General features: G+C 43.8%; 1 protein-coding gene across 2 annotated transcripts in view; it reads left to right on the top strand.

Annotated features, from left to right (window-relative positions):
• The first annotated feature begins 14,095 nt into the window (after positions 1–14,095).
• The window catches only part of COMMD10 (COMM domain containing 10), a 151,448-nt gene continuing 150,611 nt past the window's right edge, over positions 14,096–14,932 (top strand). For both annotated transcript variants that reach the window (XM_074328583.1, XM_074328584.1), the window contains exon 1: positions 14,096–14,249. In XM_074328583.1, coding sequence (XP_074184684.1) covers positions 14,209–14,249 — 41 coding nt within the window. In that variant the 5' untranslated portion in view covers positions 14,096–14,208. The remainder of the gene's footprint in view (positions 14,250–14,932) is intronic.

Raw genomic sequence — 14,932 nt, 5'->3', positions numbered from 1 at the left:
AGTCCCAGAGATGAGAGAGAAAAAGAGAGAAAGCAGGAAAGGAGGAATGCTTTGAACTAGTTGGGATTCAGAATCTCATTCTAGTTTTGAGATTTTTCTGTGCAGTGATTGACAGCAGAGTAGCATTAAATTATGCGATTTCTGTGATTTTAGCATATGTTCTTGAAAGATGAGATTCATTTGCATTTTGCAGTTTTTAATAATTCACTTTCCAAAAAGCTGTGTAGAAAAAAGTTCCATGCATGGTTTTGGCTCCCTCTGCTGGCCATTCTTATGTACTTCAAGTTTTACCCAGAGAACAAAATGAAGACACCACTATTGAAATAGATTTGATTTCCCCCCCCAAAAGTTTACTTCATTTTTTAAAGTTTCTGTTTAAAATTTAAAATTTATGTCAGACTTTAAAATTTGGTAAATATATTTTTATTTTGGTACCTTTTTCTCTTCAAAATTATAACTGAAAATAAATGATACATTTAGCAAAATAAAGTTTAGAAAATACTTCAGATAAAATGCATGACTCCCACTCTCTCTTTCTCAAGTTGTCTGTGGTGAAGGTACCCAGTTATGCAGACTGATGTTTTACCAATTCCATGGCTGTGACTCCCTTGGTCCAATCAGCTTCTCAGACATTCTTAAAACTTTAGTTTTCCTTCTTAAAAATGTGAGAGGTCACCCAACATAGATAACTTTGACATCCTTATTATCTCCCCTGCCCCAAGTCCTGATACAAACATCTATCCATGCCTCTTCTCACCTCCATTCCTCTGGGTTCAGAGAAACACAATTTTTCTCTTGTCAAAGTCCTGTCAGTTGGAATGACCTCTGGATCCCTTTTCCTCTGATTGATTCTTCAGGAGCCTCACTGTTATTAATCATTGTTATTCTCCTCTTCCTTTTCCATAGCTTTGCACTATTACTCTTTGTTGGCTTTTCATGATCAACATATAGACATGCTTATGGCAGGTAGGGTTTTTCGTCTCCAAACAGCTCTGGCTAATTTAAGCCCAAAAAAGGGTCTGCCCCATGTAAGGAAAGGTAGAAGAATCTGCCCGGAAAAGAACAGCTACCCGGGGCAGCTCTGTGGAGCTGCGTAGCAACACGTTGTAATCAGCGTTCTCCAGGACCAATTGTCAGGAGTTCAGCTGAGCTGGAACAGTTTGAGGGCTGAGCTGTCAGGTGTCAGAGTAGCCCATTAAAGCAGAACCAAAAGGAAAGAGTTAAGCCTTTAATCAGTTACCGCAATGGTATAAGTAAGAGGCTAAAACCAGATAAAGAGCCAGCTCACTGTCATCCATTTTCCCCTCTGGCACTGGCATCGGTGGAGGGTCAGGTGCACAAACATGGGGGCATCTCCTTGTGTAGGGAGCCCTGAACAACAGGCTCCTGTAGTTTTATGGACCATGGGAAGGGGGAGGCGGGGCAGCTAAGGGCTAGGAGTGGGAAAGCACTGGGTACTGAGTCTGCGTGGGGGAAAGGTCTTCAAGATTTCTTCCTCTTCCCAATAAGGAGACCTCAGCAGAGGTGCCTGAAGGAGACCTCTCCTTAAAGCCCCAGTTAAGAGGCCAAGGAATGAAGCCACTGGGGCTAGGAATGCAAATATGCTCAGAGCAGGAGCCCAGGGGCCTGAATCGTTGACTGTACTGCCCCCAGACAGCAAGACACTAGCTGTGCACCAAGCAGGTATGGGGAGGGCAGCTCCCCCCCACACACACACCGTGAGGCCCGCCATGGAAGGCTTTTGTGACTGCCCATGGTCAGGCCTGAACAGTCACAAATAGGTTTTACAACCTGAGCCAGACTCATCATTATTGTTGGAGTAAATCAACTCTCACCATTTTTTTGTCCTGGTGTCAAGCCCTCGAGTTTTAAAGTCTCTAGGGAGAGTGTCAGAATGTGCTAGGGTGGGTCAGGGAACAGCCCCCCCCCCCATTAGCAGTCCTGCCAAAACAGCATAGAGGGGGAGAAGAGGGGCTGTGGCAAAACAAGGCGGAAGAGAAGCTAGGCAGGTCAACTCAACACCCATGTACGACCCATGCTCAACTCTCTCCCTTCTTAGAAAAACCAAAGCAAAACTAATTATAGAAAAGGTCTCTCTTTGACCCGGTGTCTATTGCTGACCCCTTATCTGAACAGCCAGGCTTCCAGAAGTGATCTTCACTGTGCTCATTTCTGTCACTTATTTATTCATTTCTCAATTCACTGTGATCTGGTATCACCTCCGTCCAATCCCGCCCCCTCCTCCCAGCCCCCCTCCCTCCCGACACACACACACACACACACACACACACACACACACACACAAACCAAGATTTCCCCAAGGACCTGACTGTGATGAAAACTCAAGGACCTTCATCTCTCTATTTTGGTGACCTCCTCTCGAATTTGACTCTGCTGGTAACACTCTGCGTTTTGAAACTGTCTCAACCTGTGATTCCCCTCCTTCTTCTCTGACTATTTTTCCTAGCCTCTTTTGTTGTCTTTTTGTTATTTATTCATCACGAAGTTTCTATTTTCAGCCCACTGGCACACTCCCGTCATTCACACACTCCCGTCAGCAGGACAGTGGTTAAGAGAGCTAGGTCTTGAGTTAGCACATGGGTGGGGTTCAAATCCTGGCTCTACCCACCACTCACTGAGTGACCGTGGGAAAGCTGCTCAAGTTCCCATGTGAGTTTCCTTATCTATTAAAGTGGACCTGCCCACAGGATTGTTGAGAGATTTAATGAAATAATGTTTGTACAGCATTTAAAACAATGCTGGGCACACATTAAGCATAACCTGATAAATGGTGGCTATCATTGTGTGTTCACAGCAGCCACCTTTCTCTGTGCTCACATCAATCATGGCACTATTTTACTTTTGACTTTGTGTTGTCTTTTTTTTTTCCCTGCCTCACATTCTTTTGTAAGATCCTTAGAGGGTAGCACCGTGTTGTTAAAATACCAGATCCCTAGCACAGAGCTTGGCACAGAGTGGATGCTCGATACATGTTGGGTGAAGGTGAGAGACATCATGGATTACTTGTTGAGGGGAATACGAAAGTAAAGGAGGCATGGTTATGAAAGGTCTTCTGGGTTTCCTAGAGAATAACATACATTCTTTTCATTAAGATGTTTGGTTATCATTTTTTCTTTTTTTTGGAGGGGGTGGTGAAGGGGAACAGGACTTTATTGGGGAACAGTGTGTACTTCCAGGACTTTTTTCCAAGTCAAGTTGTTGTCCTTTCAGTCTTAGTTGTGGAGGGCGCAGCTCTGCTCCAGGTCCATTTGCCATTTTCTAGTTTCAGGGGGCACAGCCCACCATCCCTTGCGAGAGTCGAACCAGCAACCTTGTGGTTGAGAGGATGCGCTCCAACCAACTGAGCCATCCTGGAGGCAGCTCAGCTCAAGGTGCCGTGTTCAATCTTAGTTGCAGGGGGCAGAACCCACCATCCCTTGCGGGACTCCAGGAATTGAACTGACAACCTTGTGGTTTAGAGCCCACTGGCCCATGTGGGAATTGAACCGGCAGCCTTAGGAGTTAGGAGCATGGAGCTCTAACCGCCTGAGCCACCGGGCCGGCCCTGGTTATCATTTGTATTTCTTCATTCCCACTTGACAAATATCCCGAACGCTTGTTCAAATACAATTCAAGATACTGTCAGACAAAAAGTTTTCCTTTCCTTTGTCTTCCCATCACCACCAGCACTACCATGATCATCACCATTATAATTGTCTTCAAGTACCTTATACAATCACTGAATAAAAATGTTCTTGAGCAGTTTGGCCAACAAGAAATCCCCGTTGTTAGGTTGGGTGCCCCAGGAAGCAGAATCAGAGCTGACATTAGCATGCAGGAAGTTAGTTAAGGAGTGCTCTTGAGTTGAACACCTTGGAAAGGGTGGAAAGGAAGCAGGATTAGGTAGAGGGAGAGGGTGGGATCTGATGCAGTCTTACCACGCACTCAGTGGATCCCACAGGAAGCTCTGAAGTTAAAATGGTTCTTCGAAGTTGTTTCAAGTTGACTTCAGGATGACCCAGTGGTGTGTTGGCCCTGGCTCCTACCAGCTGGGGAGAGGCCATTGTAGGCATCTCTTCCTTGACGAAACGTTAGTAGCTTGAAGTGGGCCATATAGGAACATTTATACTATAGACATTGGCAAGTGCTACAAATTAGAGCTTTTTAAAATTTATTTATTTATATATTTACTTAGTCAGAGCTACTTGTTAAACACAAGCAATCGTTGGAGGAGACAGGCTGCCCTGAGAGGTGGATGTGACCTGACCTTGGGCTAGGTGGTGCTCTTCAGTTGAGGCAGTTCCTGAAGAAGACTGAGTTTCGAGCTGTTAGCCAGCAACCTTCCCCACAGCTGGGGGAACATATCCCTCTTCCCTGAAGGCAGGAGATGGATGGCACAGCACTGCATCCACACCGTCCCCGTGACCCACTTGTGCTGCTCAGAGGAAGCACGGAGATGATGATATCTCTGAGTCTTGTGTGTGTCATTTTGACAGCACGACTTCCTTTCTATTTCAAAAAGTTGCAAATAGTGAACAGATTCTTTAAAAAAAACAAACAAACAAAAAAACTTTTATCTTTTTTTGAAGTTTTAGAAAACAGAAAAATTGCAAAGATGGTACAAAGAGATATACCCCAAACCCAGTGTCCCCTGTTAACACTTCAGGTTAATATGGCGTATTTTTATTACAATTGAACCAATATGGATCCATGAGTATTAGCTAAAATCCATACATTATTCAGATTTATTAATTGTTACCTAATGTCCTTATTCTGTTTGAGAGTATGGGTCACAAAGGAGAAACTACTTGACTCCAGACACGGAACTGAGAATGGACTGGCACGTTGTTGGAACATGGGGAAATGGGGTGAAGAGTCAACAAGTTCTCCACAGTTACCTGCGGCTCTAAGGAGGCAGGTTAAGATCCCTCTGTCTGACTTGTTAGAAACAGCACTTTGTCTTTAGGAATGCTATGCTGACTGATGCTGAAGGGAAGCAACTGCATATCTTGTCAATTTACAAATCTAAGCAAACACTAAAGAGCTAACCTTTTAAAACTCTGAGTCAATAAAAGATAGTCAGTTATTTTGAAGAGCTAAATAAGTGCATTCTTGTCAAATGCAGTGGTATTAAGAATTTACTTTAGAGGCGGCCCGGCGGCCCGGTGGCTCAGGCGGTTGGAGCTCCATGCTCCTAACTCCGAAGGCTGCCAGTTTGATTCCCACATGGGCCAGTGGGCTCTCAACCACAAGGTTGCTGGTTCAACTCCTTGAGTCCCGCAAGGGATGGTGGGTTCTGCAAGGGATGGTGGGTTCTGCCCCCTGCAACTAAGATTGAACACGGCACCTTGAGCTGAGCTGCCTCCCAGATGGCTCAGTTGGTTGGAGCACGGGCTCCCAACCACAAGGTTGCCTGTTTGACTCCCACAAGGGATCGTGGGCAGCGCCCCCTGCAACCAGCAACGGCAACTGTACCTGGAGCTGAGCTGCGCCCTCCACAACTAAGATTGAAAGGACAACAACTTTACTTGGAAAAAAGGCCTGGAAGTACACACTGTTCCCCAAAAAAAGTCCTGTTCCCCTTCCCCAATAAAATCTTTTAAAAAATTTTTTTCTTTAAACCTCTGTTCCTTTAACATAAAAAAACTTAAGTAAATTTTGATAATGATTAATGAATTACTATTATTTACAAATTACCATGACACTGATATAAATATTTGGGTCTCCCAAAGTATTTTTATTGACACATAATCTCTTTTACTATCTAATATAAAAAAGCCTGAACATATAACTAATTCGCTTTGTTTTCATTATATTTTGAATAGTGACTTTACTGTTTTATACAAATAATACATTCTCATTATTGGAAATTCAAGCAATACAGAGAAATATGAAGTAGATGGTAAAAAAATACAGAAAATCTTACGAACCAGAAAAAAAATTGTGAACATTAGCCAAACCAAATTCCAGTAATCTCTATATGAATATTTATGTCTAGATCTCAATCTTAACGTGATATATACAACCTATACCTAGACATATAGAAATGATTTTATTAAGACAAGGAAAAGAAATTGCTTTGTTTTAGATAGTTATTTCTTTAACAAAATATAATGTGTGCTCCTAAACTATTCCTTTTAAGTAGGGGTCACAAACCCAGGTGCCTTCAGGAGCAGCGACAATATAGTCCACGAAGCAAGCTATAGATATTAAGTTGCTAGTATTGTTTTCAAAATAAAGATCTCTCTGATTACATTGTTTATATCATCACTGAGTAGGTCAAACAAATTGGGCAAAATATTTCCACAGTCCATGAGCCGTATTCAGACTACAGTTCTCTAGATTGTTACCCTGGCAAAAATTAAAGAGTAAGGAGTTAAAGTCTATTTTTAAGTGATGTGTTTAAGATAGCATGAAAGATGAAGAAATTAGTAGTTTTAAAACTTTCTTTCACCTATTTTGTCCATTTTTTAATTAGTTTTCTTAAAACATATTAATTTTACTTTATCAAACATTAAAATGTATTTAATTTCATAAACATAATTTCCATTTTAACTTAGTTCTATATGGACTTAATGTTCACCACATGCCATAGCACTTCCAGTCCTGAGTTCTTTTTTTTTCATTTATCTCTTGGTTGGCTTGTTTTCAACAATCAGTTTTCCCAATAAAGAACTCATAAAAACTATGAATACAATCATGTTCGAGGACATCTGACTTTTGCTTAATAATTGAATCATCATTCTGTATCAGGTTCTTCCAGAAAAAACTAGGCTTTTTCATCAAACTACAGATTTAGTTTTTCCAACATTATAGAGAAATTGCCTTCTAGTAGGTATTTGTCGTGATCTTCCTTTAGAGCTGAGATGGACTCCCCACCCCAAATTTGCTGTCGTGTTAAGACTGATGATGATGAGAGAGAGAGAGGGAAGGAGGGAGGGAGGGAGGGAGGGAGGGAGGGAGGGAGGGAGGGAGGGAGGAGATATGAAAAGGTTTACTAATCACATAATCAGGCTTCCAAGCAGGTTCAAAAATGGCCTGAGAGAGCGGGGAAGGGCAACTGGCTTGAGGTTTCACTGTGGTTAGGGGAGGGGTTGGAGGAGGGTTGTCCCATGCAGTCAGGGGCTTGTGTGGTTTGAACTCTTTTGCCCCCTGCAAACGGAGGGAGCTCCTGGGCTTCCTTATCTGTTTGCACCCATGTGGGGCAGGAGGGAAGAGGGAGAGATGGGTCTTCAACGCTCTTGGGAGTCAAACATCAAAAATGGAGTCAGACTCCTTTTTACAATATTTGAATATATTTTTGTGTTGGGTTCTTTGCCTTGGGGACAGAGCTATCCTTAGGTTGGCTTTTCTTTGTTCTCAGTATATACTTTGTGTCTGTCCTTTCCTTTGCTTGTGCTATTAATAGCCCTTTCTTTCTGCCAATAATTCAATTTGCAATTGTGTCATCTGTTCTTTCAGTTCCTAATTTATGCATTAGTTAGGAAATGGTATGCTTTTAGTCCTCAGTTTCTTTTGTTTTGCAATGCCTTTTACAGCTAATTTTGTTATTTTATCAAGTTGTCTTTGAGCTCTTGTTCCACGGAATTTATTTTCTTATTAAGTTCTATCTTAAGGAGCATTCACATGGGATTTTCTTCTGCCTTTAGGTTATATTTCATTCCATATTGAATTTTTCATCTGTTTTGTTGTGTTTTGCATGCTGTATACCTCTCTTTCATTTTCTTTTGTAGGATGATTGCATAGTTGTCATGCCCTTTCTTCTCATCCTGCTGTGTTTAGCAGGGACAGCTCTGCCCAGATCTCTGTTTTCTCTGATGTAGTGCCAAAGTCTCCTGAGTTCCTTTGCCTTTTAATGTGAGATCTGTTTGTTTTTCCATCCCAGATGCCAGCTTGATAGCGCAATACTGCAGTCTATCTACTTTTAACAAAAGTTTCAGGGGAAGCTGGGGCTGAGGGTAGTATTTGTTGGTGGATTTAATTTTCACTTTCTCAACTCTGAGATTTAGTTAACGATCTCATATCAGGATTCACTCCACTGGGTGGGGGGCAGGTGCAGTCCCTGATGGGGGACAGAGACCCCAGGCTTCAGCTGAGCGCTTTTGCGTGGTGCCCAGTGCCCCTTCCCCCCATTCCTCCTGAGTCAGCCCAGGTCGTTTACTTACCTATTTCATTCTTTCATTTCCACTTAGTGTGGGGAAGGATTAGGGGGCCTGTGGGTTTCAGCCATTGTTAATTAACCAGGAGGTGAGGCAGTTGAGGGAAGGCTTATTTCACTGAGGCTTCAACGTGACTTCTTCCAGTGGCTCTTTGCCTCAGGGTGTATTTTCTTCTTATGTTCTCTTTTCAAATGTTTTGGCTCCTTATTCATCATTTGGGATATTAGATATAGTTTTGTTTTTTCTGCCTTATTGCTCAAGTTTCTCTCTCACCCAGAGACACCAAAAGAGTGACTGCTGGAGGTTTCCCCTAGTCCCGCGTCTACCCTCACAAGCTTATATTCTCTAGGGTTTTCCAAGACTTCCCCTCAGCTGACTACCTCCCTTTCTGCTCCTCTCCAAACTGGGAGATAGATAGAGAATCCTCATGGCTTGTGGACCCCTTCTCTCCCTTCTGTTGGAAAGGAAAAGCAGATGTCCTGTTCCAGCACGTTGGGGAATCACCTGTGGACTCCAGGGTACAGGTGCTAATGCAGATACCAGTTTCTTTTCCAGGCAGACTTTTCCAAATGTGTTATTAAGTTGTGCGTCTTTCCTTGTCTGCTTGTTGTTGATGGATTTTTATTTTTCTGTTGTCTATTAGTGGTGTTTACTATTTTTACTTTCTTCACTAGTCATTGGGTAAAAGGGAATCTGTAACCGTGCCTCATTCAACATGTCTATATGGGAAGCACCATCTAATTCTTTTCAAACTGTGTTCACTGGTGAAAATTACTGAAGAAACCATTCAATCTTTCACACATCCTATGTGCAAACATCAGTCCTGTTAATGGCATAGACCTCTGGGAGGTAGACTGGAGGGACCTAGGTGCAAATTAAAATGGAGGGGTGATAATTTGAGATGGCCTTCAGCGTTCAGTTTGAGAATAGATTAGAAAGGGATCTGTTCATATATCACAAAGTATATTTTTTGCTACATTTCAATAAAAGTTTACCTCTCATACCCTTCCATACCCTCCATTTGGTTAAGGGTGGCTGAACATAAATAATTTTTTTTTATGGACAAAAGTGATCTGTAACCTTAATACTATTTTTTCTTTTCTTCCTCCCCACCTCCCAAGCTTCTTGCTTCCTTTCCACATCATAACCTGGTATGCAAACATTCAGAGAATAGATAATAGTCATGCATTCTTTATTCCCCATATAGCTCACATTAAACAGGAGCATCTACATAATCAACTCATCAATTAAAAAATATGTAATTTTCAAACCTCATTCCCCCCGAGAATCTGGGGGAAAATGTGGAATGAAATGACATGTTTACCACTTAGAAGGGCGTTCTTTAGTTATAGCCCAGTTGATTCTCACACCTCTGAGGTAAGTGCTGACGACAGAGCTAAAATGGGCTAAAAACTGAGGGATGGTGTGGAGAGGGGGAGGTGTGTGTCAGCGTGGTGGTGGGAAGGGGGAAAACGGGACCAATGGCTTTTGCAAGTGAATGTGACAATGCAGCTGAATGTAGATTTTGTATTTGATGGTCGTCTGGGGATGAGGCATGGGTAGCAGGTAGTTGTAGTCCTCTGCCCGTATGTGACTCTAAACTACTGCTGATAGACGCACCTGAGAATCTCAAGGTGAGACTCGAGGACTACAAACTTTTACAATGTTAAGTACCTGGGCCAGATACATAGCTAACCCATTGCCAGAACAGTCTGGGGTACATAATAAAATGCCTGTGACCCCTCCCCCAATTTGGCAATATATATCAAGAGTTTATTAAAAAGGTCATTTCAGCTGGACCTGGTTCCTGGGGCTCAGATACTGTTCTGGTGGGTAAGTAGGTGTTACTCTTCCTCCAAAGATAAGCATTTGCATTTGTGGCTGAAATGTTGAAGGATGCATTTGGGTGGGGCTCCTTGGTGTACACAGGGTTTACTCAAGGGTTGGAAGAGACTTCTGGGAAAACTAAGGCTCAGATTTTGGTCTAGTTCATTGAGGTTGAAGATATAAATCATGCCTCATGAGGAGACTGCCTTGACACCCTTGAGAAGGAACTCAGTAAAAGGGAGGGGCTCCAAATAGGACAAAGAAGAAAGTGTTATCTCCCAGGACGCAGTGGAGGGCTGTCACCAACCTCACTCCAACCTGTGCTGTGACAGACTTTGGAAAAACCACTCGGCATATGTGAATTGAAAACCTGCATCATTAAAGAGCGGAAGCACTCAGGACCCAAGCAACTCTTGTGCTGAAATTCCACTCAAGGAATAAAACTGTCTCCAAGTTACGTACCTCCTCAGATATGCTCAGCCTCACTGCATCCCAGGCTTCAGCATGTCGCTCCACTTTCCCACTAAAGTGGCCCCTGGGAACTCTGAGCTTTTCCTATGGTCTTAAAGCCCCTGCCGCTTGCTGCCACCCTTGGCGGGGTTGGGGAGGGCAGGGAAAGGAGACATCTGGAGGTGGCTATGGGCAGGGACTAAGCCATAGACTCCTACACCTCCAGGACTCATTTCCTACTCTACCAGACTTGACTCGTGGACGCTCTGGATTCCCCAGTGGCTGCCTAAAGGCAGCAGGTAACATACCCCAGAAGTACAGGGGAGGTATAAGCCATAGGACAAATTCTGACCAACAAGAGAGAGGAGATTGGAAAGAGTCTGCAAACAAATTTCTTTCCTTCCTATCTCCTGGCCGTTCCAAGACAAACTGACTCAAACTAGCCTCGCTGGAAATAACCCACATTATTGAGAAATGAGCTAGGTTTTGAAGCTGTAACCGGTGGATAACATATGACTTTATGTTTGCTTCCCTTCTTTCCTTCCTTCTATTCCTCCTGCTTCCCTACAATTACAGCCCCCAGTGAAGCACTAGTATGTAATCAGGTTGTTTTCTAGGGAACTCAGGCTAGCAGAGAATGTAAAACAGCGTAGATTTGGTGGACATTTGCAATGAAGGCAAGGGTATGAAAGAACCTTTGGGTCATTCAGCATGTTTACGAGCCATAATAGATCAGGGGCAGCAGATCTGGGCTCTGGATCCATCAAAAAGATGGGTTGACAAGTTTGGGAATTAGGGGTACAGTGTGCTTATGGAATTATGCCTCTAGGAAGTAGATTTCCTGTTCTCTAGCAGGTGGCAACAGGAAGACAATTGCAAGGACTTTTTCATGGACCTATAGGCCTACATTCCAGAGATCACAGAACTATTTTGGGTGAGGGTCTCATTTAAGGGGTGAAATTATTTACAGCATCAAGCCTTTATAGCAACAAGTGGTTATAAGAAATGATCACCCCATCAGTGAAAATGAAAAGAATTGGAGAGGTCTCTGTGTCCACTGGAGACTCTCTTTTGCTAAAATCTTGGAAGCCTATGCTTTGTTTTATCAGGGAGGCTAGAGTGTTCCGTATATATATATATATATATATATATATATATATATATATATATATATATATATATATATATATAATGCGATATATGTGACATATATGATATCACATAATTCAATTCTCACCACAATGCAGGGGAGCAGATATTGTTCTCACCCCCATTTTGCAGATCAGGAATGGGAAACAGTGAGATTAAGTACTGTGTTCCAGGTTACATAGATTCAGGACTCAAACCAACTCGTTGCTCTTTTGCTCAAAATCCCAGCTATGGTTTTGAAGGCAACTGAGGAGGAGGTAAACTTCACTAGAGATTCAAAATGTTTTTCACTGGTTTGTGGTTCTACTTCAGGCAATGAATCAAGACAAAGGGGAATGATTCAAAAGGTGATTGAACTGGGACCCTTTTAAAGTTGTGCCAAGTAAGGTAATTTGTATCAGAACCTATAATTTATGTAGTCACATTTTTTTTTAACATATTGCATAAATTGGGGAGTACGTGAAGTGTTGTGGAACTAAACATATTTGTATGTGTTCAGCACGCTGTATAATTGACTCAATTATCCATGGGGGGATTATTCACTTTTAATTTGCAATCTGGCTTCTCCTTTTAGTTAGGATGTTTTTGGGCTGTGTTAGGAATGCCAACTAATTTAAATAATTAAGTAAAACATAATTAGGTAGGAAAATTAAATTCAACCTTTTGCCAGCTCCTGAAGATTCTACAGCTGAAATGCAACTCTAATCCATCTACTAGCTTTTCATTCGGCATTGCTATTTTACTAACACAGGATTTTATTGCTTTCCACAGTGATAGGTTGGCTGGTAAAAGACCATGCATGGTCAGGCAAATTAAGAAAGTTTTTATTGTAAGAGACAAAAGTTTATCCGGTTGAGCAAAAGATGGATACGGTCCGGGCTGCAGGTCTACAGGAGACTTGTGGCCCCAAGGGGGGATGAGAAGGGTTTTATAAGGGCTGTGCTGGCAGGGTAGCCTTGTTTGCACAGAAAATGTTGACTGCCTGCAAGCCAATGGCTGTTTTGTGGTGTTTTCTGTGATTGCACGTTTGGCTCTGTCTGCAGGTGCAGGCCCACAGACATCTTGTTGTTTTCTTGCAGACATGGCTCTGTCTGTAAGTCAAGGTCTCTGAGACCTAACATTCAGAGACCTAACATGAAGACAAAGTCTCTAACATTCAGAGACCCAACACACAGATTATTGGAACAGTTTCCTATCTGGCTTCTCTGCTTACCTCTTTCCAATCCAATTATCATTCTTAATCTTAAAACAAACAAACAAACAAACAAAACCAAAAAACACTCAGCTCTCATCCCTAACATTTCTTTGCTTGAAAACATTTAATGACTCCCCATTTTTCACCAGATTAAGTGCACATGCGGCAACCCATCATTCAAGGGTTTTCATGTGACCTGCCCTAGGGAGCTTTCCTGATCTTCCTTCCTTCCGACGACTTACAGTTCCCACCTCTGAGGCCCCTTAATGCACTACAAGTTTCTCTCTGAGGTAGACCAAGGTATTAGTGACCCCGGGTTGTCTCTTGTGAGATCCTTAGTGGCAGTCTCTGCCTGGTTCATCTCTTCCACTATATAGTACCTAGCTCAGGGCAGGTCCCCGAGAGGGTACAACACGTACTTGTCTGTCTGCACTGCTGACAAACCCCAAGGGCAGAAATTTTGGTCTTTTGTATCCCAAGTTCCTTGCACAGAGCCTGGCACATAGTAGGCGCTCAAGAATACTGATGAATACATGCGGGTACATACTGCAAGCTCCATGTGGCACCTTCCAGAGCTCCAAGGAGGCAGATACAGGAAGAGCTGATCTTACTGTGCCCAGGCTGGAGCTGCCAGCACTACCTCTCCAGCGGGGTGATGCATGGAGCCCTGGGCTCACTCTGGGGAGCGTGTTCCACTGCCCGTCCCTCTGCAATATATGTATGTATTATATATATATATATGTATAGATAGAGCCAGGAGAGCAGTTTCCAGGCTCTCGGCCTCACGTGGAAAGGTGCTGGCTCGGCTATTAGATGGCCATCAGCTGTAATTAGATGGCCATCTGCTGGGGCTGCTTAGCCATCAGCTGTTACTGGTTAGACATTAGCCACTAATATAACTGGCAAGGGAGATGGTTGGCTGGCAGAGAAGCCCAGGGCGGGTTGCGGATTGTGTGGCTCCTGCTTCCTGTGTCTCCAACCCAGCCGCCAGCGAGACTATAGTGGTATGACTGCCCTATCTATGGCTCCGTGGGTGTTCCTTTTTGGCCTCACCATATCCTGCGTTCTTGTGCGGGGAGCGGGACCAGAGACCCTGCATGACAATGTATATTTTTGTGCACACTACATACATAATACATAAAAATATACACATCCATATCCGGGTAGGTATAAGTAAATATATAATTATAAATGAATTAATATGCATACAGCCTTAACTCCGAACGGGTGAGAGAGGCAGTGCCGACCACGGTGACGCCCCCTCGCCCCTGCAGGACCCGAGGGACAGGACTGCGATATCAGGCGGGTGGGAGCCGGGAGACGCGGGAGGCGGCGGAGCGGCGTGGCCCTTCCGGCTTTCCGTCCGCGGGGCCCCATTGGCTGGGTTTGGAGCAGCTGACGGGCCGGCCGGGAGGGGGAGCTTCAAGGATGGCGGCGTCCGCAGCACTGATCCTGCGGGAGAGCCCCAGGTACCCGCCCGCTTGGGCACTTGCAGGGTGTCACTCGCGGGGTGTCGCAGAGAGGGCCGGCGCAAGGATGCCCCTGCTGTCTGTCGCGGGCCGGGTCGGGAGCGGTGGGCGCCGGGCTGCGGAAGTCGCCCTGCGGGCGCCGCAGGTGCGCACGGGACTGGGCGCCTCCACCTTCACGGTGGTTCACCTACGTGGGGTCACAGTGCGCCCGGCCGCTGAGGTCAGGACACGGTGTGTGGTCCCTGTCACTGTTCCCAGAGCGCAGTGGCACAAGTGCTCAGGCCTCCCTGGAGTAATGCTGACATCAAGTGGAGAGAGACTCCATTTCCGTTTCCCGTTCTATGTCAGACCTGGTCATATGAGCAAGGCGCTCATTGGTGCTGGAATGTCTTTAATATCTAGCACGTGTCAATATCCCTTTTCAATCAAGATAGAATAGACCTCCGGCCAGGAGTTTGGGGGCGGTAACATCACATAGAATTTGGTGACATTGCTTTTGTTTTCATTTTGTTTATTTCTCGTTAATTTCTATTTATGGCAGGGAAGGTCCGCTGTCCATGGTGGTGATTTAAAGTTCTCTTTAAAATAAACTTGTTTAAGTAAAAGTAACTCCATTTAATGAAAAATAAAAATAATTTAATGAAAAAAATAATAATAAAAATAACTCCATTTAATGAAAAAAA

Source organism: Rhinolophus sinicus, linkage group LG03 (genome assembly GCF_036562045.2).
Source record: "Rhinolophus sinicus isolate RSC01 linkage group LG03, ASM3656204v1, whole genome shotgun sequence".
NCBI classification, from domain to species: Eukaryota; Metazoa; Chordata; class Mammalia; order Chiroptera; family Rhinolophidae; genus Rhinolophus; species Rhinolophus sinicus.
The sequence above is the reverse complement of the archived record's forward strand: the minus strand, read 5'-3'. Positions and strand labels throughout refer to the sequence as shown.